The following is a 23223-nucleotide window of genomic DNA, read 5'->3' on the forward strand; positions in this document are numbered from 1 at the left end:
TTGTCAAGCCAACTCTGGATCCTAGTTCTTACTACTTGAAACTTGAAAAAGTTCAATGTTTGGTTTCTAGAACAGGGTTTCTAGACTATATAAAATTCAATGAAATAAAAAAAAAAAAAAAATCCTTAGCTCAGTAGTGATACTAATGCACTTAGCCCCAACCTTTCATGAGTGGGAGTCATATATTAAAAAAAAAACCATTTAGTAAAGATGGCAATTTAAATATGGACAAGAAAAGCTGGTGTGATGGGAAGCCAATTGAAAACTTTATATGGAATAAGGGAGAAATAAGCCAAAACCCTATACTAGCAGTACTGTATACAGACAGAGTTCATATCAGTTTAACTTATGGACTTAATCAAATTAATCAAAGACTAGATATTACTGATGAGAAAAATTTGTGGAATAAACAGATGTCATCATCAAAGCATCATATTAAAAATGAAGAAATCAATGCTTATACATTTTTATTAGAACTTAAAAAACATGAGCAAAGCTAATAGTAGTAGTAGTAGTAGTATGGTTATCCAAACAAAACAGGTATTTGCTAACCTTTCATGTATAGTTCCAGATCCAGAAGAAGACTAAAGATCTTGAAGACTTAAATATAAGATCTGATAATATTGGAATCCTGATTGGAGGAAAATTGCTGATAGTATGTTTATAATAATGTAAACTTAATGTAAAATATGATAATGTAATGTAATAAAGTTACTGATCTACCAGGCACATAACAAAAGTTGATAACAGCTCTTCCACTGCATCGTAATAAATCTCACTAGTCCTTTTGCATATATACAAAAGAATAAATTAAAGCTGCTATTTGCAATTAGTGAGGTCACAAATTCAAAAGTTAACCTTCCTAGCACAATAGGTATAAAAACATTGTGATCAACCAGTTGTTCTCTTAGCAGTGTGCATATGATTACAACTGTAGTTCAGTAAAAAGAATTAGGACACTTATCTGCTAACTTAAAATTCTCCTTAAATCTTAATTTTTTACTGACAAAGAAAAAAAAAACTAATAAAAATTTGGAGAGAAATATGAGTATTATTTTCAAGATGTTCTATATAAAGATATGCATAAATATAAACTTACCTATAAGTGTCTGATCAGTGGCATTGGGGAAATGGCTCTCTTCATCTAATAAAGAAAGCAAACCTAATGGTTTGGACAGGAACATGTCAAGTAGGGGACGATTGTCTCTAAATTTCACTAGGTGTACATCCACACCTTCACTTAGATATTCTCTCTGTAAAATGAACAAATTACAGAATAACCAAAAATGTAACACACACATTTCAAAGCACATCACAATTAGAAAAACACTGTATCCTCAGAAATATACAGTTCTTCAAAAATAATAAATCTTGAAAATCATATACAAAGAAGGAAGAGTGAAGTGCATAGAAAACATCTATCACTGAAAAAAAATAACTAATGAAATTTTGGAGAGAAAAATAAGCATTATTTTCAAGGTTTTTCTACTCTGTACACATATACATATTACATATATAAAAACACAAGCTTGTACCAAAGTAACCATAAGAAGGGTGTTGTCTATCCCTAGTTGAAAAAAAAAACCTCCATAATTTTGTATCTCCCACCTATAAGTTGTGAACCTATAGCACCAGATTATCCCTAATCCTGTATCGCAGTACAGAGCTTATGGATTAAAAAATAACACTACTCATAATACGGTGTATGAATGTGACTTAAATACATTCACATTCTCTGCTGGCACCACACTCTTAGGCAATGCATTCCAATCATTCATTATTTTCCATGCAAATAACCAGCTTCTTACTCCTTTGCTCACATCCTCCTTATACAGCTTCTAGGAATGATCTCTTGTTTCCCTTCCTCTCTCAACATTTTATGGAGATTCAACATTAATTTGATAAGAACCCCTTACCAACTTATACATCTCTATCATATCACCCCCACCTCCTTCTCCTCCTATCAATTAGATTCTGTAAATGGCATTTTCTTAACTTTTCTTCATACTCAATATTCCAGAGATCTGAAACTACCTTAGTCAATTGTCTCTGAATCATTTCCAATACCTCTTCATTCTTTTGAAAATCAGGTGACCAAATGTGAACATAATAATTCATATGTGAGCTAATCAAGGCCTTATTATGATGGTATACCATAATATCCTTCCTTTTATAGGTCAGTGTCCTCCACATCATTGCCAGAATTCATTGTGTTGTTCTCACAATTTTAGAAATATGTCCTCTAAATTTTAGATCCCTATATCTACCATTATCCTCAGGTCTCTCATTTCCTCCACTTCCTCTAATATATACCCATGAATTGTATACTCTACATCACAACTGTTAACCCCACTCCTGTGTAGCATCTGTTCAAGTCCTCTTGTAAAGCCACAACATCTGCATCTCTTCTTATGGTTCTTTACAATTTTGCATCATCTGCAAACAACTGAATATCTCTTCAAACCTTTCCCAATAGCATTAGCATACAGATTAATTAGCAATGGCCCTAAAACATATCTCTGAGGCACACCATTGTGACTTGTTTTTTTTGGGATATCCCTCCCCCCCTCATACAGAACTTGCTGACACCTAACAGATAGCCGATCTTTAATTGTTGGGCGCTCATGAGGCAACAGCAGAGAAGGTGTATAAGAAGTGCTCCAGATTCAGATAAGTTATTCTTGAAATAATTAATTGTATATGAGTTATTGTTTAAGTAAAAGCTGCCTATAAAAGTTGTGCGCTACTAGCATTATTAGTGTGCAGGATATTTTGCTTAAATTTAATTACAAATTCATTGTTTTTGGCCCTTAGAGTAGTAACCGGCAGAGAAAAGATGGTGGCAGTTTTGTCAGTGCCTGACTTTAACTTAGACTTCAGATGTTTCATGAAGTGTGAGGTGTGCTACATGTATTCTTTTGATTACATAGACATTTAGACATTGGTTCATGGACATTTAGGGCTGTGGAAGGAGGGTATGTGTGAAGTGTAAGCTAAACGAGAATTTGATGAGTGCTAATATGAATTTGATGACAGAAAGTGTTAGTAGCAAGAATGCCGTGGGAAGAATGACTTTTGAAAGAGAAGCATGGTGTGAAAGAAAAGCAAAAAACTGTTAAAAAAATCACTGAAAAAGAAAACAAGTAATTTGAAAACTGTAATGGATGGCAAAAAGAACGAAAGCGAGGCTAATGTGGTGGAAGGAAACAAAATTGAGAGAATGAAAGAAACTGAAAATAGCATAATGAAAGGATCGAAAGTTGGAAAAATCGAAAGAATGAATGAATCCGGAAATAGTGTGATGCAACGTTCAAAAGTGGGAAAAATGGAAAGAATGAATGAAAATGAAAGTTGGATGCATGGACTGAAAGTACAGAAACTCAAAATGATGAACGAAAGCGAAAGTGTCAAGAGGGAGTCAAGAGTTCGAAAATTAGAAAGATTGAATGATAGAGAGAAGGTGACACGAGATTCGAAAGTTGACCTGGGTTGGATGAGGCAAGAGATGAAATGGATGCAGAGTGAAATTAAGAAAATTTGGGTGAAAATGATTAAAACAAATCAAGTAGGTACGAAAGAATCAACGAAAGACGACCAAGTGGCGTTATATCAAAGGTGTGTGGATGCACAAGGTATGTTTTCCAGGCAGTAAAATGAGTAGAGTGATTGAGGCATTGGATATGAGGAAGGAGCAAGCAAAGGAGTTGATGGTATAAATAGGTACGAATAACTTTACAGAAGACAAAGAGCATGTCAGAATGGATATCAGGAGGCTGCTTAGATGGATAAAAGAGAATAGTGTGACCGGAAGGGAAGTAAGCATGTTGCCTAGGTATGACTGTGGTGAGATGAGGCCGAGAGCAAGGATTACAAATGATATGTTGGCTAAAATGTGTGAGGAGAGGGAAGCACAACTAGTTAATGTGTGGAATGAGTTTGAAGGATGAAGTGAACTGTATGGAAGCAATGGACTGCATTTGAGTGGTTATGGTGTAAGTCGCTTGGAGAGACTGTTGCTGGAAAGTTGAGAAGTGAGTACAGAGAATGAATCAGATCAAGTGGGAAGTGATGTGGAAGAGTAGGAGGGTAAGATAGGAGAGAGATTGAAGAGGTATTATGAATGAGGAAGTAAGTGGCATGAGTATGGAAAATGAGAGAATGGGTGTGCATGATGAACAGGGAAACGGGGAGGCTCAGGGTCGACAGGGGTACACAGCGTGAGAAAGGTGGATGGTCCAAGAGGATGTGAGAGCATGTGTAGACAGGAAAGGAATGGGATAACCTGGGATCAAGAGGAAACAGTTGGAATTGAAAAGGGTTCTAAAATGAATAAGCAGAAAGGAAAATGGTCCCAGTCGAGCATGGAGAGATCACATTGAATGAGTGGTATCAGTGGAACTAGCTGTAGATCCAGGAATGGGCTGTTGTGTTTGTATACAAATGCTAGAAGTGTAAGAAATGAGGCAGATGAAATGGTTCCACTAATTGATGATAGAGAAAGAGTTATGTCGATACAAAGTAGAGATACAAGAGGGAAATAGTGCCAGTAGTTTTGAGGCAGTATGGTGTGAGATAGAGGTGAATGGAATGAAATACTTGGTTGGATGTTGTAATAAACCAGGAAAATGTGGATGGTGGTGACTATGAAATGTATTAACCAAGCAAATAAGAAAAGAGTGATCGTTATGGGTGATTTTAATTATGGCAATATAGACTGGAATGATGAGATACCAACTGGAAGTAAAGAAAATGAGTTTATTGAGTTTTTGAGGGATAACTACCTCAGACAGTATGTAATAGAGTGCACACAAGGATTGAGGGTTTTGGATTTAGTCATCTCACCAGAGGATGTAATTATAAATGAAGTGTCAAATCACCCACCAATTGGTGAGAGTGACCATGAGGTGATTACCTAGGTGGCCTAGCAGTGTGTGGACCTCTGTAAGAAAAAGGTACATATGTGGAACTAAAGGGTGGGATGGTGATTATGAAGGGCTCAGGAGACAGCTTGCAGGTGTAGCATGGAATAAAGAGTTAGCTGGAAAAGACATCAATACAGCTTGGGGGATTTTCAAAAACTATCTAGTAGATGCAATGTCTAAATGTATTCCAAGGGTGAGAAGGTTAAATAAGGTAGGAATGAAATCGATGAATACAGAGATTAAGCATGCGATACAGAGAAAAAGGCATTATGGAGGCAGCATAAGAGAAGAGGAAATAACCAATTCCATGAGGACTACAAGGACCAGGCAAGGCAGGTGACTTGGTTAGTGAAGATAGCTAAAGAGAGGTATGAACAGTAGTTAGCTAATGAAGCCAAAAAGATTTCCTAAGGAGTTCTTTTGATATGCAGCCAGCAAAGGAAAGAATGATTATGGAAGGATGATATTCATTGGAGAAAATGGCATAAAGACGGCTGTTGCAGAAGGTGAGGTGGAGATACTTAATGAGCAGTTCATAAAGGGCTTTCAATCTTGTGAATGTGACTTCATGGAGAGATTGAGGGCAGTTGATGATGGGGAGGAGAGACTGACTGTGAGTGAGCAAGAGATGAATGGGGGAGTTGAGCAAACTAGATGTAAATAAGGATCTGGGACTTGATAATATATCACCACGTATTCTGAAGGAATGTGCCAGGGAGTTGATGCCGGCTTTGACATATTTTTTTAATACAAGTCTTGCACTGGGTCAAGTTCCTAAGGAGTGGAAGGAGGGCAAGATCGTGCCACTTCATAAAGGAGGTGATAGAACTGAACTCAAACATCAAACTATGGGCATATCTGTGTGTCAAGTGTTGTGATTGCTGGAGAAGCTCGTGAGAACTAGGATCCAGAATTGGGTTGACAACAACGGTATTATCTTTCATGGACAGCATGGATTTACTAAAGGGATGTTATGTTTTAGTAGTCTATTTACTTATTACAATAAGGTGACTGCTTCCATGGACAGAGGGGGAGGATACACACAGTAATATACTTAGATTTTGCAAAGGCTTTTGATAGATTACCTCATGATAAGTTGATAGTCAAACTAGAGTGGATGGGGTTGGATATTAGATTGGTGCATTGGATTGGAGACTGGCTATCTGATAGGTATCAACAAGTTGATATCCTGGAAAGGATATCAACTTGTTGATACCTATCAGGTAGACTAGTGGAGTGTCTCAGGGGTCTGAGACACTCCACTAGTTTTGGGGCCATTGCTGTAAACTTGTATATGAATGATATTGGTGAAGATTTGGATGGATATATTCAGTTGTTTGCAGATGATACAAAGTTGGGACGAACCATGAAGAGTAGAGAAGAAGACTTGAATAAATTGAGTGATTGGGAACGGAAATGGGGATATGAGTTCAATACTGCAAAATGTAAGATTTTAAAATTTGGGAAAAAAATGGGATGCAGAATTTATGCTTGGTGAGGATATATTTTCAGAGATTGAGGAAATAAGAGATGTGGGGATGATAGTGGATAAGGATCTAAAATTTAGGGGACACATCGCCAAAATTGTACAATGATATTATCTTTGATGAACAGCATGGATTTGCTAAAGAGAGGTCATGTTTTAGTAATCTACTTACTTATTACAATAAAGTGACTGCTTCCTTGGACAGAGGAGAAGGATACACAGTAATAAACTTGGATTTTGCGAATGTCACGTAATAATAATAATGATAATAATTATTATCATTATTATTATTATTATTACCCAACACCCCATGGAGTCAAAGACTCATCTGGGAGATCCTTTTATCACACACACACACAGCTCATCATACCATGCTTTAAACACACTCAAATTCTCTGCAGACAACACACTCTCAGGCAAGGCATTCCAATTATTCACAACTCTGCATGAAAAAACCTGCTTCTCCCTCCCCTACTCACACCCTCTCTATACAGTTTCCAGGGATGACCAATGCACCAATTGTATCATTGTACAATTTTGGTGATGTGTCCCCTAAATGGCGATGGAGTCAAAGATTCATCTAGGAGGTCCTTTTATCATACACATCATACAGCTCATCATACCATGCTTTAAACACGCTCAAATTCTCTGCAGACACCACACTCTCAGGCAAGGCATTCCAATTATTCACAACTCTGCATGAAAAAACCTGCTTCTCACTCCCCTACTCACACCCTCTCTATACAGTTTCCAGGGATGACCAATGCACCAATTGTATCATTGTACAATTTTGGCGATGTGTCCCCTAAATTTTAAGAAGGGGTTTCTTAAGAGTGTTTAGTATTTTGATACTAAACACTCTTAAGAAACAGCTCCCACCATTCACCACAGAGAACTACAACAAAACAGTCACCATCCCTTACATTAAAGGCACATCCGAAAAGATCTCAAGAATTCTCAATAAACATAAACTACGCACTACATTCAGACCATGTAGCAAATTAGCTACCCTCATCTGCTCACCCAAGGACAGCATTCCTCCTTTATCACATCGAGGAGTCTACCAAGTACCCTGCTCATGTAATCAAGCCTACTATGGTCAAACAGGAAGAATTATGAACATCCACATCAGCGAACATAAAAGATACATCTGGAATTATCATTATGGGAAGTCAGGCCTAGCAGACCATGCTCTGGATACCCCTGCACACAGGATCAATTGGAAAAACACAAACGTACTACACAGAAACCCGTATAAATCAGAGAGATTGTTCTTAGAGGCGACAGAAGCCCTAAAACACACTCCAAATCTCAACAAATATGGCTGTATTAACTTGCCGAAGATCTGGGAGACAGTCATGTTAAGAAAAAAACTAGCACTTTTCTAGGACTCGAGTAATATATGATAGCCTTTTTTTTTTTTTTCAGATAGAGGGCGCCAAAATCAGGACTCAAGTCTTTGTGTTGCTGCTACAATTTTGTTTACGTACACCATGTTGTTATAGTCTCGCGGATTGTGACAAACAGTGTTTTTGTGCTCTGAAGATGCTGGTTATAACACCAGCGAAATATCAGCAATAAGTTAATAAACTAATTATTTACTTAGTTTCTGTGTTCTAATATACCGTTAAAATAATAAACAACAATCTGTTACCTCCCATATAGAATGATATAATCTTGCCTTCTTTCCACTCCTTTGGAATTTAACTTAATGCAAAACTCAGTAAGCAAGTATGCAAAGGCAGATGTCAACTCCTTGCACATTCCCTCAAAATGTGGTGATATATAATAGCCTCAAGTTCATAGCCTTATTAATATTAGGCTTGCTCAATTCCCCATATGCCTCTTTTTCACTTATACTCAGTCAGTCAGTCAGTCTCTCTTCCCCAACCCCACTTCCCCTTCTATTACATCTCTGCCAAATTGATTGGAAAAGTACTTGTTCCTTACATCATACAAAAACCTGGTATGCACGGAAATTTAAAGAAACCTGTGAAATTTTGATTAAACGACCTAATCTTAATAATAATGGTGGCTTAAAAATCCCAAGAATTTGGATAGCACAGATTCAGCCCACTTAGTTCAAGTTTTCTAGCAAACCCTGACTCTAAGCAAATTTTCAGTTTTATTGGCCACCATCCATACTGGTTTGTTCTAATTTATATGTATAGTTATATAATTAAAAATTTTTTTTGTGTGAACATGCTCTCTAGCTTAATTTAATTTAATTTTGTAACCTAACAGATAATAGATAATAACATAATAACAGGACACTAGCTTTGATGTAGTAAATTTTTTTTTCACCAGAGGTCAGGCCAGTAGTTTTAATGGTTGACTAAATCAATGTAACTTCAGAATACCATGTAGATTGTAGTTCAGCTTGTTTCTTTGTATATATGTGTATACTCCAGATGATGACCTTAATGTGAAGGTCAAAACTGGAGTTTTACTCCAGATGATGGCCTTAATGTGAAGGTCAAAACGTTGAGTGATTATTTTGGATTATATTAAACTGAAGTTTTACTCTAACACAGTAGCTGTTTCCATAAATTTTGAAGATGTATTCTGATCACCATGTAAGCATGAAGGAAAGGCCCTACATATATACTTTATGTTTTTTCCACATAGTTGCCTTTGACTTCCAGGCATTTTTGGTAGAGTGGCACCAGCTTCTTCATAATCACATCAAAAAAGACTTCTGCCAATGAGTTCAATCACTGAGTCATGCTGTTCTTCAGTTCATCTTCTTCAAAGTGCTGAGATGGGATCCACTGCTTCATATGCAGGAACAAGAGGTAGTCACTGGGCATGAGGTCAGGGCTGTAGAGTGGGTAGTTAAAAGGTTCTCAACCAAACTTCTGAATTTGCTGGACACGTTGAGCTGCAGTGTGAACTCATGTGTTGTCATGCAAAAGCATGAACTGTGAAGATAGAATTCCTCATCTTTTTTCTGAATTGCTTGTCTGAGTTTCTTCAGCATTTCACAATATGAATCAGCTTTAATTGTAGTTCCTTGCTGAAGAAAATCGACGAGCAAGATCCATTTTTGGTCCCAGAAGACAGTGGTATCAATTTTTTGACTGACTGACTGACAGTGCCTGTTTGAATTTTTTTGATTTCAGAGATAATGAATGCCACCACTGCATTGATTGTTGTTTTGACTCAATGTTTGTGTACAAAATCCATGCTTCATCACCAGTCACAATACAACAAAAAAAAGTTAATCTCCTTCTCATTTTCATAATGCTCCAAACATTTTTTAGCTCATTCCACTTGTTGCTGTTTATGTGCATTGGTCAACATTTTTGAGACTCATCTGGTACACAATTTCTTATACCATAGCTTTTTCTGTCATCATTCCATGAATGACCAAGTGTGAAACTTCCAGGAATTCAAAAGAAAGTTTTGTAATTGTGAAACGATGACTCATGAATTTTTGTGTTCACTCTTTACACCAAATCATCTGTCAATACACTTAACCAGCCACTGTGCTATTCATCGTGAACATTGTTGCACCATTCTTTAAACAAACGACACCATTGCTTAACATTACTGTCATTCATTATGTTTGGCCCATAAACCATACACAGTTGTCAGTGAATTTCTGTAACACTATTGTTTTCCACCAATGAACCATATCACAGAATAAACCTCGTGACTGATGGTGCCTGTTTGAATTTTTTTTTGCTTTCAGAGATGATGAATGCTGCCACTGCATTGATTGTTGTTTTGACTCAATGTCTGTGTATGAAATCCATGTTTTGTCACCAGCCACAATATGAGAAAAAAAGTTGATCTCCTTCTCATGAGGAGAAATGATGATTCTTATGAATTTTTGTGTTCACTCTTTCACACCAAATCATCTGTCACCACACTTAACGAGCCACTGTGATCTTCATCGTAAACAATGTTGTGCCATTCTTTAAAGAAACAACACCATTGCTTAACATTACTGTCATTCATTACGTTAGGCCCATAAACCTTACACAGTTGGTGGTGAATTTCTGCAGCACTATTGTTTGTAGGGATTTTTTATCATAGCATGCCTAATAAATTATTCGTAGAAGACAACAAATGATAATGTGACAAAAGTAAAATTTTCAACAACTAGATAATGAGTCACTCTATGCTACCACACATGTGTAACCCCTTCAACCAGTCAATGTCAATGAGATCAATGTTTAAGACATTGATCTCACTTACATTGACTGGTTGAAGATGATGAACAGAGAGTGCTCTCATCAGCAAAGTTCTAAATAGGATTAAAAGTGATTGAGAGTAAATCATTTATGTACATGAGAAAGAAGGTAGGTGATAGAACAGACCCTTGTGGCACTTCTGAATTAGTGACAAACCCAAAAGAGAGGGAGGGAGTTATCCCTCATGGCACACAGTGAATGACCAGAAAGAAAGCTGGCTACCCAATTACAGAGGGTATCAGGCAGACCCAAGGAATGCGAATTTGTTTAGCAGTCCTCATTTCCAGACATGATTAAAAGTCCAGGAAATGTCAAGAAATAGAAAAATTAACTATTAATCACTTTCTTCATTATTTTGGAGAGCATTAAGGTGATTGTGATTGGTTTGTAGTTTGATGGTAGACCTCTCTCTTTTTTTTATTGCTTCCATGCATTGAAATAAGTGCCAGATAAGTATAAGAGATTGTAGAGACAATACAGGTGTTAGTCTTAAAAACATGAAACAATTGGAGAAAAGCATGAAATAATTGGAGAAATACCATCAAGAGCAGTAGATATTTTATGCTTAGGTTCTGGTATGGGGAAGGCAAATTGTCTTGGTCATCTATACAGGAGTTGGAGGAAAAGAGTGATGCTAGTAGGTCAGCTTTATCTTTGAATGCTGTAACAGTGGTGTCATTAGGATGAGAGAGGTGGAAGTGCATGTAAACATAAGTTACATCTGATGACCTTAGCAAAGTATTAGAAGGCACAACTTCCATTTGGACAGGAGACAAGTTTTCTGCTGTTGGCCTTTATGAAATCAGATTTAGATATGCTGAAGACTATTCTGCATTTGCAATATGATAATTTCTATGACTTACTCAGAATAGATGTTTGGGTTGGAGGAGTGGAAGCAATAGTCACAACATGAAAGGAGGATTAGAAATTTTGGAAGTCATTCCATTTGGAGTGACATTGGGTTTAGAGTAATTGGAGGAAGGGTGTTCTGTGAGAGAGGAGACTTGCACAAGATTTTAATTCAAGAGGATAGTAGATGACCTGTATGGTGTATCTGGAAGGAGAAATGGTTAAAAAGATATCAAGAGTTGGGAAAGTGAAGAGGGTTATGAGGAATTTGGGTAGGTAAATGTAATATTTACATTAGGTCATTGCTTATAGCAAAAATGTCTGCTTCTCATCCGGCTTGGTTTGTGGTGTTGGAATAGGGGAGCCAGTTGGAATTATGTATGTTAAGGTCACCTCAGAAGATAACCTCACTGTTTGGATTATGGTCTGGATTCATCAAGAAGAAAGTGAAGAGGTCAGAGTGATTTTTCAGCATTTGGAGACCAGTAAATGTAGCAGATGAATGTTACTAAATGGAGCAAGAAAACCTTAAGCAAGAGGAGGTCATTCCTCAGGCAGGGATTCTAAATTATCCATTTTCTAGAAAGCAATGTAAGATCTCATCAAGGTACAGGTGCCACCATTGTGGCAAAATAAATTGTGAGGTGTAATTTGGGCACGGAAGGTTAATGGTAGTGGATGTAGCTGCAATTTAGGTTTCTTTCAAGAGGCAAGAGGTCTGGTCTGGATGACTAAGTGATAGTGAATGTCATTTATATTGATGTTTATGCCATGAATGTTAGTAAAGTGGATGGGAAAGTGAGTTTTTATTCTAGAGGTTCTGACATGATATGCATCTTGTACTTGGTCTATCTCTTGTCTTGATCATCCTTATCTTGCTCAGGCCAATTTATCTATACATTTCTTTGTCTCCACTCTCTACATTTTCCAGCCGATAGCAATACCCAACTATATTTCATCCTATTAACTACCACTTCTTACCATAATGCTTCTAAACCACTGTCACTATTTTCAACTCAAATTTCAATCTTGTGCAGATATAATTCATTTGCTATCATCAGCAGAACTCCTTCCCCCTCCCTTCCTGCTCTTCCTGTCCTCACAAAAAATATCGCCCTTCCATTTCTATTTTCATCAGGATGTCATTCTCATCGAAATGTTTCACTTATTCCAGCTAATCTGGGGCAAATATACAATCAATGCAACAATTTCATGTCCTTTATTTTTGATACTCTTGCCATTCATAGATATGCAAAACAATTCATTTTTTCTCTGTCACATGGTCTCTATCACTCAACGCTCTGTCACGTGGTCACAACTTCGCCATTGCTCCTAAGAAATTACCGGCCGAGGAATTAATGATCCAAATTGAATGCGGGATTCGCCAACTTCCAAACCACATTGCCAACGATATTAGATTGGATGTAGCCTGTGTTCTCAATAAAGCAAAACCCCCAAAATCCAACATATCTATTAGTGAATACAAGTCACTACAAGAATTGAAGAGAAACAAAGAAATAGTGAACACCAAAGCGGATAAGGGGAACGCCACTGTGGTACTCAATCTTAAAGACTACACAGGTAAGCTCAAGGCTTTATTATTAGATCATTCCACTTACCTCCCCATTGATTACAATCCCACCAACTCACAAATTAGAAAACTCCATAGGCTCCTTAAGAAGGTCACTTCTTGGCCTGTGGAGATTACCAACAGACTAAAACCCTATAACTCTAGACCCCCTCGCATATATGGGCTCCCAAAAATAGACAAAGAAAATGTGCCATTACGTCCCATAGTGGATGGCATTGATTCCCCCGCTTACAAACTAGCCAAGCATTTAGCCAACGCGCACTCACACTATACTGGCAATACTCCATCACACATAAAAAACTCAGCCCACTTCAAAGCCAGTATAGAAAACCTTACACTCCAACATAATGACATAATGGTCAGTTTTGATGTCTTCTCCCTATTCACGAATGTCCCCCTCAAAGAAACCTTAGAGCTAATCCAAGCTAAATTTCCTCCCGATATCTCAGCCCTATTTCAGTTTACAATGAACTCAGGCTATTTCGTTTGGCAGGAAAAATTCTACAAACAGATAGAGGGGACAGCCATGGGTTCACCACTTTCCCCACCCTTGGCCAACTTCTTCATGGAGATGTTTGAAGAGAAAGCCTTAAACTCAGCCCCACAAAAACCTACCATATGGCTTCGCTACGTTGATGATGTTTTCGCTATTTGGCCACATGGCCCGGATTCACTCCTCTCCTTCCTAACACACTTAAACAACCAACACCCTAGAATCAAGTTCACCCTGGAAAAAGAGGAAAACAATAACCTCCCCTTCCTAGACACACTAGTCACCCACCAACCTGATGCAACCTTGGTTTTCTCAGTTTATAGAAAACCCACCCATACAGGCAGATACATTCACCAACAATCCCATCACCCCCTCACAACAATATGGAGTTATTAAGACATTATTCAACAGGGCAAAAATAATCTGTTCTAATGATCAAGCCCTAACCACTGAACTAAATCACATCCGTGACACTTTCTCAGCCAATGGCTACCCCCTCCAAAAAATCCAAAAAATACTTAACCCAGTTATCCACAACCCACCACCCCCTCCCCTTCACAAAAAAGATTACTCTAAATCCATCACCATTCCCTACATCTGAGGCACCTCAGAAAAAATCAATAAAATCTTAAAAAAACATGACTTGACCACTTGTTACAGACCACATAGAAAACTGGCATCCCTTATCCGCTCCACTAAAGACCAACCACTTCCCCTAGACCTACCTGGTGTATACCAGGTCCCTTGCAGCTGTAAATTGTCCTACTTTGGCCAAACAGGCAGGACAAAAAATATCAGAATCTCAGAACACAAGGATTACATCCGATTTCACCAGTACAGCCACTCTGGGCTTGCAGACCACGCTCTGGATACTCGCCACAGAATAAGATGGAAGAAAGCCACAGTAATACACCGCAGCAAGTTCAAGTATGAAAGACTATTCATGGAATCAGCCTCGGCCCTTAGGAACATGCCAAACCTCAACAAATTTGGATGCATGAGACTGCCCCAAATTTGGGAAACTTTTATCAGAAGAACTTCAGCCCAAAGGCCAAGAACTACCAACATAGCCCGCCAGGGGGCACCATCAGGACTTTAGGAAAACGTTAGCTTCCTAGCTTCAGTCTCATTTGTTGTTATTAGTACTTGTGTGCATGTGTCTTTGTAGTAAGTTCCCAAGAAGATGGCAACGTGACGTTTGCCGAAATATCGGAAAATATATATTAAAGTTTATTTAATTTATATTTCTAGTATACGCTGTCAATTCCTTAAATATTAGTTATCATATTATCAATTCATTTTTTCCCTCTGTAACCAGTCATTCATGTCATCCCTCATCTGTGACTTCTCCACGACTCCTCCTGTCTGCTCACCTTCATAACCCTTTATCCCATATATCTCCTCAGATTCAACTATTTCCCATGTATCCCAGGCCTTCTTATTCCCAGTGGCAGATTACCAATTAAGGCAATGAGGCACATGCCTAGGGGCCTCAAGGTTTGGGGGGAGGGGGACCCAAGCCAAGACATTTTCCGATAGTGTTTTAAAATAGATTAATGTTTTCAGTAAACATCATAAAAATCTTTATTATTTTAAGCAAAAATTTTTTCAAAACAATTATTACGTTTTAATATGTATTTTGAACAGCGCCCACTATCTATGCTTTAAATAATGCCGCAATACCAATGTTGGCACTAGTTGACAAGCTTTGTATTTTGTATTTTGAACAGTGCGTGCTTTTTATCTACGCTTTAAATGAAACTGCATTACCAATGTCGGCGCACGCAGCTGTTGACAGCTTCGAGGTCATGAAAACTGATTGCATTGCCGAGATAGGAAGTTTCGCCTGGTTGCTCCTTAACTTCATTTGTTATTGAATCATGTAAGAGTGAGGTGTTTGTTTCAAAAATAACTTTTTAGTGTGACTTTTTGTATTTTTATTATTTGAGTGTAGTGCAAGTAAAAAAAAACTTTGTAAAATTATAAAAAAAAAACTGATAAAAAAATTTAAAAATAAAAATAAATAAATAAAAAGTTTTATTATTTATCATCCTTTAACCCTTTAACAGGCAGAAAAATCCAGAAGTTCAAAAAATTCAAAACTACAAAATTTCATTTATTTGCCACCTAACTTTTATTTTTTTTTATTATTATTTTTTTGGGAGCCCCCAAATATAATTTGCCTAGGGGCCCCAACTATCCTTAATCCACCACTGCTTATTCCTATTCTGATTATACCCATTATATGCATTCAATGCTGCTTCCAGAATCTGCTCTCCTTACACTGCTTTCCTGACCAACCGACATTAACTCTCTGTTTCCCTGTTCAGTTGGCCTTCCTGTTTTCACATTCTTATCTGTCACACTACTCTCCTCTTCATTCACAGACAATGCAGTCTCACCTGTTCCAGCTCATTCACATCACCTCTGACTTCTGATTCCTTGTTCCCATCACTGATTAAACTTTCTATACAACAAAGTTGATAATTTAATATATGAAATGGAGAGTGTGTTTTGTTAGAATTAAAACAGTTAATCAAAGATTGGAGAGTATATGCAAGTTTTGAGAAAAATTAGAGTGAACAGATGGAATTAATAGCAGAACCATATTAAAAATGAAGATATCAAAAGGGAACTTGCCTATAATCATTTAAACAGAAAGGGAAATGAAGGATTAACAAAATATGTTAATATTTTGTTAATCCTTATTTTGTTAATTTTTTGATAAAAAAAACAGGAAAAAGGCTCATAAGATGACTAAGATATATATATATATATATATATATATATATGGAGTGAAGCAGTTTTAAGAGTGTTTTTAAAAGATCAAAATATAATATCTCACCAAATCAGAGTTCTTACATTTTGATCTTCAAGTCATTCGTTTTCTGATGTATATTCTCATGGAGTGTACCCAGATATAACAGTAATATGATTACCTTTCTTTGGCTAGTTTCCAATCACTTTTCCCCTCCCAAATTCGTCTCTTATTATGTGGTACATCCCACAAGGATATACACCAGAAGATGATGATGATTTGGGAAAAATGCATGCAACCCTTGCCAACTTACTATGAAAGTAACTGATTTTTCACTAAAACATAAAATATACTTAGGGACCAAAAGGAACATTTGCTTTATATAATGGAATGTTTACTATACTAAATTTCCTTTAGAATAACATTGATGCATATGTTACTTTGAATGAACATGAATTAAAGATGCCAAGAAGTTATATTTCTAGTTTGTTATAGTAAAAGGTGATTGCAACACTTAATATAAGATGGTTTGGTGACAGATTAAGTCATTGGTTTCCTAATTAAAAACAACATAATTTAAAAAAAAAATCATAAGTTTGATTTTCTTCAGAAGAGTATAAAATCAAAAGTAGTATTGAATATATCTAGTTTTTTAAAATTTCTTACCTGTTCCCATTTAAAAATATGTTGGTTGAAATAATATTGTATCTGTTCGTTGGCAATATTAATGCAGAGCTGTTCAAAAGAATTAACCTCAAAATTTTCAAATCCAAAAATGTCAAGCAGCCCAACTGATAATGGTTCTCCACTAAAATATATGAACATAAAAGTGAGCTATAGTTTTAATATTCAAGAGATATATAAAGAAAACTTAATGAAAGATAACTACCAACACTTAAAAAAATTAAAAACATCAGTAAGCAAAAACAGAACTTTATGTAAGCAGCAGCAGTCACTTCCTTTGTGAACGAATAAAAATGGAAATCAAAGGATATTTTAAAGAAAATAAGACTTTAAATTACTATGCAGCTGGATTAACCTCAGATATCTAGAGTAACACACTTACATAAAGACTGGAAAAAGGATACAATGTTTTCCACCAGGAAACATTGAGTATCTGTATTGAGACTATGGTCACAATCTCTTATCACCATCTCATATTAATCATGGTTCTTTCCAAGAGTTACCTGTTCATTATGCATATTTTCTATTTGGTCTTGTATTCCTCTTGATTATCAGTATATATTTCGTCTCATAACTACTATGTTTACTATATCAAACAGATTCATGAACTGCATACACTTTCAATCAAATCCACTAGGCATTTAGGTAAGGGGGAGGAAGATTTGTCAACCTTCATGCAAACTTTAATTCAAGAAACTGCACGTCTACATACGTTGAGAAAAGAATAGCAGGACACATATCTTCCACAATAGAAAAAGATCTGGGTTAGATTCCCATCATGATGTGAGGAATCTTTATGTGAGCTTTTCCTTTTCAAGTAGCCATTACCATATGGAAATAGCAGGATTTGTTTCTCTAGGTAATCCCCCCCCCCTTATAAACTTGACAGAAATATATGCATCTAATTGGCAAGCTTAGGTGTTGGATGTTATTCATAACTTATATTAATGGTATTACAACACCAAACAAACTAATATTCCAAAAAAAAAAAAAGTTTATTAACCAGCTTATATTTCGGTGGATTTCAAACCAGCATCTTAGACCAAACAACATGTTACACACGACAATTAGTAAATGAAATAATTCAAATTGTAATGAACAAAAAAAAGATATAAACTCCTAATGTGGTATCCTCTAATGTTGTAAAAAAAGGAAGTATTGCAGTTGTGTAGGAGTTGATACAGTCTCCCAATTTTTTGGCAAATTAATGCAGCCATACTTGTTAAGGTTAGAAGAATGGTTCATAGTCATTGCTGACTCCAAAAATAATCTTTCAGACGTGTATGACTTCTATATAGCATGCTGGTTTTCTTCCATCTAATCCTGTGTGGAGGGTGTGTCCAAAACATGGTCCAGACCAGTCCAGCCTTTCCATAATAATGGTAGTGAATGTACTTCTTATGTTCTCTAAGGTGGATATTAACAGCTCTTCCTGTCTGTCCATAGTAGGTATGTCAGAGAACTTAATATACCCCCCCCCCAGGATATGCTAGAGGATGAAGTTTATCCATAGGAGAATGGATCAAAGTTGCTCATTTGACATGTGGTTTGAATGTGGTGTGAAGGTTATATTTTATTAGTATTTTGGTTATCTTTTCAGTTGTATCTTGGATATATGGAATAGGAATAGTAGTTTGGTTTGGTTTATTTAGATTTACAGCCAAAGCTACTCAGGCTATGAGGCAACCAATTTATTATTTATGTTAATTGCATATGTGTAAGGGTGTGGAATTTTCGATTAAGACAGGGTATATGTGGAATCACTGTGCTGGCAAGTATGACAAGTTTAGAAGATTGCTTGGATCAGTGCCATGGCATGTAAAACTGCAAGGGCTGGATTTAAACCATGAGAAGTGGTCCCATGTCAAATACCCATGCTCTATCGAGCATGACCACTTCCCATGCTCGATAGAGCATGGGAAGTGGTCAAGGAGCATTTACAGGAGGTTATGGCTGATTGTATACCTAGGGTCCGAATAGTAAAACAAGTAAGGGTTAAATGAATGAATGACACCATTAAGCTCGAGCTTCAAAAAAAGAAACAACTGTGGAGGAAATTTAAAGAGAAAGGTGACCTGCAGGCACATGAACGGTATAAAGCGCAGGCCAGAAGGGTAACGAATGTGGTAAAAAAAGCAAAAGTGGATTATGAAAGAAAACTAGCTATGCAAGCTAAAGAGAATCCCAAACAGTTCTTTCATTATGCTGCAAGCAAAAAAAAAACTGTACACGGCAGAATGATTTTAAGGAACGACGATGATAAGGAGGTCACTGAATCAGTCGATATAGTGGAATTACTGAGCGAGCACTTTGCAAAAGTATATCATCCAGTGCCCTTAACCATGTTGTTTAATCTGAGTCTCAAGTCTGGTTTAGTCCTGAAGATGTGGAAAGAGGGGAAAATAGTTCCACTGCATAAAGGAGGATCCAAGACTACTGTTGCAAATTACCGACTGATCAGCATATCAGGAGTCATTGTCAAGGTCTTGGAGAAAGTAGTCAAGGGAAAAATACAGGAATAGATTGATGAAAATGAGATACTGTACGGGGGACAGCATGGCTTTCTGAAGGGTAGATCATGTCTCAGTAACTTGCTCAAGTTTTATAACACAGTGATGGCTGAACTGGATAAGGGTAATGGGTTTACAGTGATACTGCTGGACCTTGCTAAGGCCTTTGACAGGATACCACATGGAATTCTAATCTGTAAACTACAACATATGGAAATGGATATAGGGTTGGTGAGATATCAGAGAGTAGTTTATTCAGGAGTAGAGTCCAAAAGACGGCCTGTGACTAGTGGTGTGCCACAGGGTGCTGTTTAATTTGTTCATTAACCATATAGGGAAGGATCTAAGAGGAACAGTTCATTTGTTCACTGATAATGCAAAGTTAGGTAGGGCAATAGTGAATGCAGAAGATGTCAAAATCTTGCAGGAATACTTGGATAGATTGGAGTTCTGGGCTAAGGAGAATGGATGTCAATTTATTGTGACAAAATATAAGGTTATGCATTTTGGGGTGAAAAGATTAGCAGCAGTATACCACATTGGTGGAACTGTACTCCATGAGATTGATGAGGCCAGGGACTTGGGAGTGTTGGTGGATAGGGAGATGAAGTTTAGGGGGGTCACAGCAAAAGTGGCTAAATCAGCTCATCAACTCACTTGGTTATTGAAAAATACTTTGACAAGCAGAGACAAGCAAGTTATTGTACCTCTGTACCGAGCATTGATAAGACCTCATCTCGACTACTGTGCCCACACTTGGTCACCTAGGTTTCTTCTTGATGGGGAGGAAGTGGAGAGGATCCAGAGGCGAGTGACCAAGATGATAGCTGGTCTATGGAATGAACCTTAAGAGAACAGGTTGAAGATTTGTGGGTTGAAGAAATAAGTTGATAGGTGGAAAAGGAGATATATGACTGAGACATTCAAATTGCTAAAGGGTTTCTATAGGATTAATTCAGAGGATATTTTTGAGATCAGGACTCGTGGTGGGAGAACTAGGAGACACCTATGGAAGCTGGGCAAGAGTGTGGTTAGCAGGGGTGTTAGAGCTGGGTTCTTTACTTTTAGAGTGGTAAATGAGTGGAATAAGCTGCCAGAGTCTGTTGTGGGTACTATGACAGTGAATGAGTTCAAGGCAAGGTATGATAGATACTGTGAGAATGACGAATAGTTGTGTGGACATGATGTTTAGGGCATCCCTCGATGAGTCTAAGGACTCCCTGGAGTCGCCCGTAATAATAATAATAATGTTCTAATGGCTGGTTTGCCTGCTTCACAAGATCAAAAACCTAAGTTTCCAGGAGTTAAAACCCTGCCACCTCTGTATGAGACTCGTAAACTCACCTTCAGTTGAAAATCCCTGATAATGGTTCTTCACATCCTAGATAAGATTCAAATCCAGGTCTTTCCAACCAAAGGGTATCATCAAAATGGACTGAGCTACAGAGGCTCCAGAATAGTAGTGTTTTGTTTTTGTTCCTGTATGATAGATAAGGGAGAAATAGGAGGGCCATGTAGTAGTTTATCTATCTTGTATGAGCTATAGCTAATGGCCAAGAAAGTATGGCAAAGATAATTAAGGTCTGTGGGCAGAACTGCATCATTAATACAAATGGCCTTAGCTCTGGGTGTAAGTGTTTTTAGAATTCCATACTATTGGGCTGGATGATGATGTGACTGTTTATGTAGATATCTTCCTGTGCTTTTTAGCTCTCTCTAAATATTTGGAAAAGGATAGGGAACCATCTGAAAGGTGAGTAACTAATGTGCCAAGAAAATACAAACAGTTGTTTAATTATTTTTCTACTGTGAAGTGAATTTTGAGGTGTTGGCTGTTAAGGTAAGTTACAAAAGAATCCAACATGTCTTGACCATGGTGCCAAATGGCAAACACATCATCAACAAAGTGTAACCTTACTAAGAGTTTGTAAGTAGTTGTGTTAAGTATGTTGTTCTCAAAGTGTTCCTCATAAAAGTTAGCTAAAAAAAAAAGGGAAAGGGACTCATTGTAGCACCATTAGATTTTTATATTTTTCCTTACCAAGTAATGTAACTTGCAAACACGGTAAATTTGAATAATTCCAGGAGATCAGGGTGAAAGTTAGACTGGATTGAATCAAGAGTGTCTTTTAGTGGTACATTAGCAAATAAGGAAGTGATATCAAAACTAACCATTATGTGTGCAAATTATATGTTTCAAATCATTTTTAACCAATGATTTGAAATGGATATAATTTTTTTTTTCCTTTATAAAAACAGAGGAGTTACTAGTAAGAGGGCCAAGTGACTTAGCTAACTGTTAGCAAGTTTATAAGTGGGACTGTCAATGATATCAACTACAGAGTGTAGGGGAATATTAAATGTATGGATTTTAGGTACTCCACATATATGGGATGGTTAAACATGAACAGGTTTTATTTTGTGATATTTCTTTGGGCCAAGAAGTAATTTTATTTCAATTTACAAACTTTATTCTTTTGAGACACAGTGGGGGTCTCAATCTATGATTTAGTAAGTAGAATTGTCATCTAGGAGATCTTTTGTCCATTACAATTTGAATTGTTTCACATACTCATTGTTGCATATAAGCTGTAACATGTTGTTTGCTCTGAAGAAGCTGGTTCGAAATCCAGCAAAACATAAGACAGTTAATGAATATCTTTTTATAATTTAATTTGTTTGGTGTTGTAATACTATTAAAATAAGTTATAAAAATGATACATGCAATTAATACATAATTACTATGTAGTTTGTAGTAAACAGTGTAGAGTAAATGGTGAATCTTCTAGTGTTGTGTAATATAGCCTCCCATAATAAGTCCTGAAACTCCCTGGATGTGTCATTAAATAATAACTATTACACAGGCATCTCCAGGGAGTCAAAAGACTCATTATTGGATGGACACAGAAAGCATTATTTATACAATGCATATGATATCTCTCCTGACAAAGCACTTGCAACTACCTCTGGCAATCAACTCTCCAAACAAAAAACTTACACCCTTGCTACTCACATTCATACATAACTTCCAGGGATGATTTTTCATTTTCTCCCATTCAGTTATATAATGGGAAAAATTCTTCAGCATCTGCTTAATGAAATCCTGTAGTAACTTATATGTTTCAATCATATCAGCTCTTTTCTGCCTGTCAGCTAAACCTTGGGATCCACAAACCTTCGGTCTATCCTTACAGGGAGCACTCTGCATATCAGTCACTATTTTATCATTTGATTCTGGGTCCTCTCTACCACTTCCATATCTTCAAGAAACCCATACCTAAATCTGTGCACACTAGTTCAGATGTGGGATTACACCAAACTCTTATAAACAGGAATATTATCTTCAATTTAATTTATACTTAAAGTATATTATTGTTTTAATCCTTTATTATGCATGAAATATCTTCACTCTAGGCTACTTGTACATAGCATCTCATGAACTTCACATCGAACTGCCTCACTGTCTCATAATGCATAGCACATGGACATACATTGTTGGTGTATACATGGTAATATAAATGTTCAAAAGGTGGCATGCTTTACATTATGGGATACCGAGGAAATCAGATGTGAAGTCAACAGTCTCTATATGCAAGTAGAGTCATGAAGATATACCAAGCACAAACTTCTATTTTCAAGCTTGGGTAAAGGATTAAAACAATAATATAATTTCTTGTCAAGTATGAACTATTTCTGATAAAGCAAACAACTTGCTATGTATAATAACTTTG

General features: G+C 36.8%; 1 protein-coding gene across 1 annotated transcript in view; it reads right to left on the reverse strand.

Moving 5' to 3' along the window:
- The window catches only part of ninaC (STKc_myosinIII_N_like and MYSc_Myo21 domain-containing protein ninaC), a 579315-nt gene that overhangs the window by 278912 nt on the left and 277180 nt on the right, over positions 1-23223 (reverse strand). The window contains exons 19-20 of the mRNA XM_090415596.1: positions 16965-17106; positions 1100-1253 (exon numbers count right to left, since the gene is read on the reverse strand). Of these exons, the coding sequence (XP_090271722.1) occupies positions 1100-1253; positions 16965-17106 (296 nt within the window). The remainder of the gene's footprint in view (positions 1-1099; positions 1254-16964; positions 17107-23223) is intronic.

This window comes from Typopeltis vanoorti, chromosome 3, assembly GCF_054136105.1.
Source record: "Typopeltis vanoorti isolate ZY-2024b chromosome 3, IOZ_Tvanoo_1.0, whole genome shotgun sequence".
NCBI classification, from domain to species: Eukaryota; Metazoa; Arthropoda; class Arachnida; order Uropygi; family Thelyphonidae; genus Typopeltis; species Typopeltis vanoorti.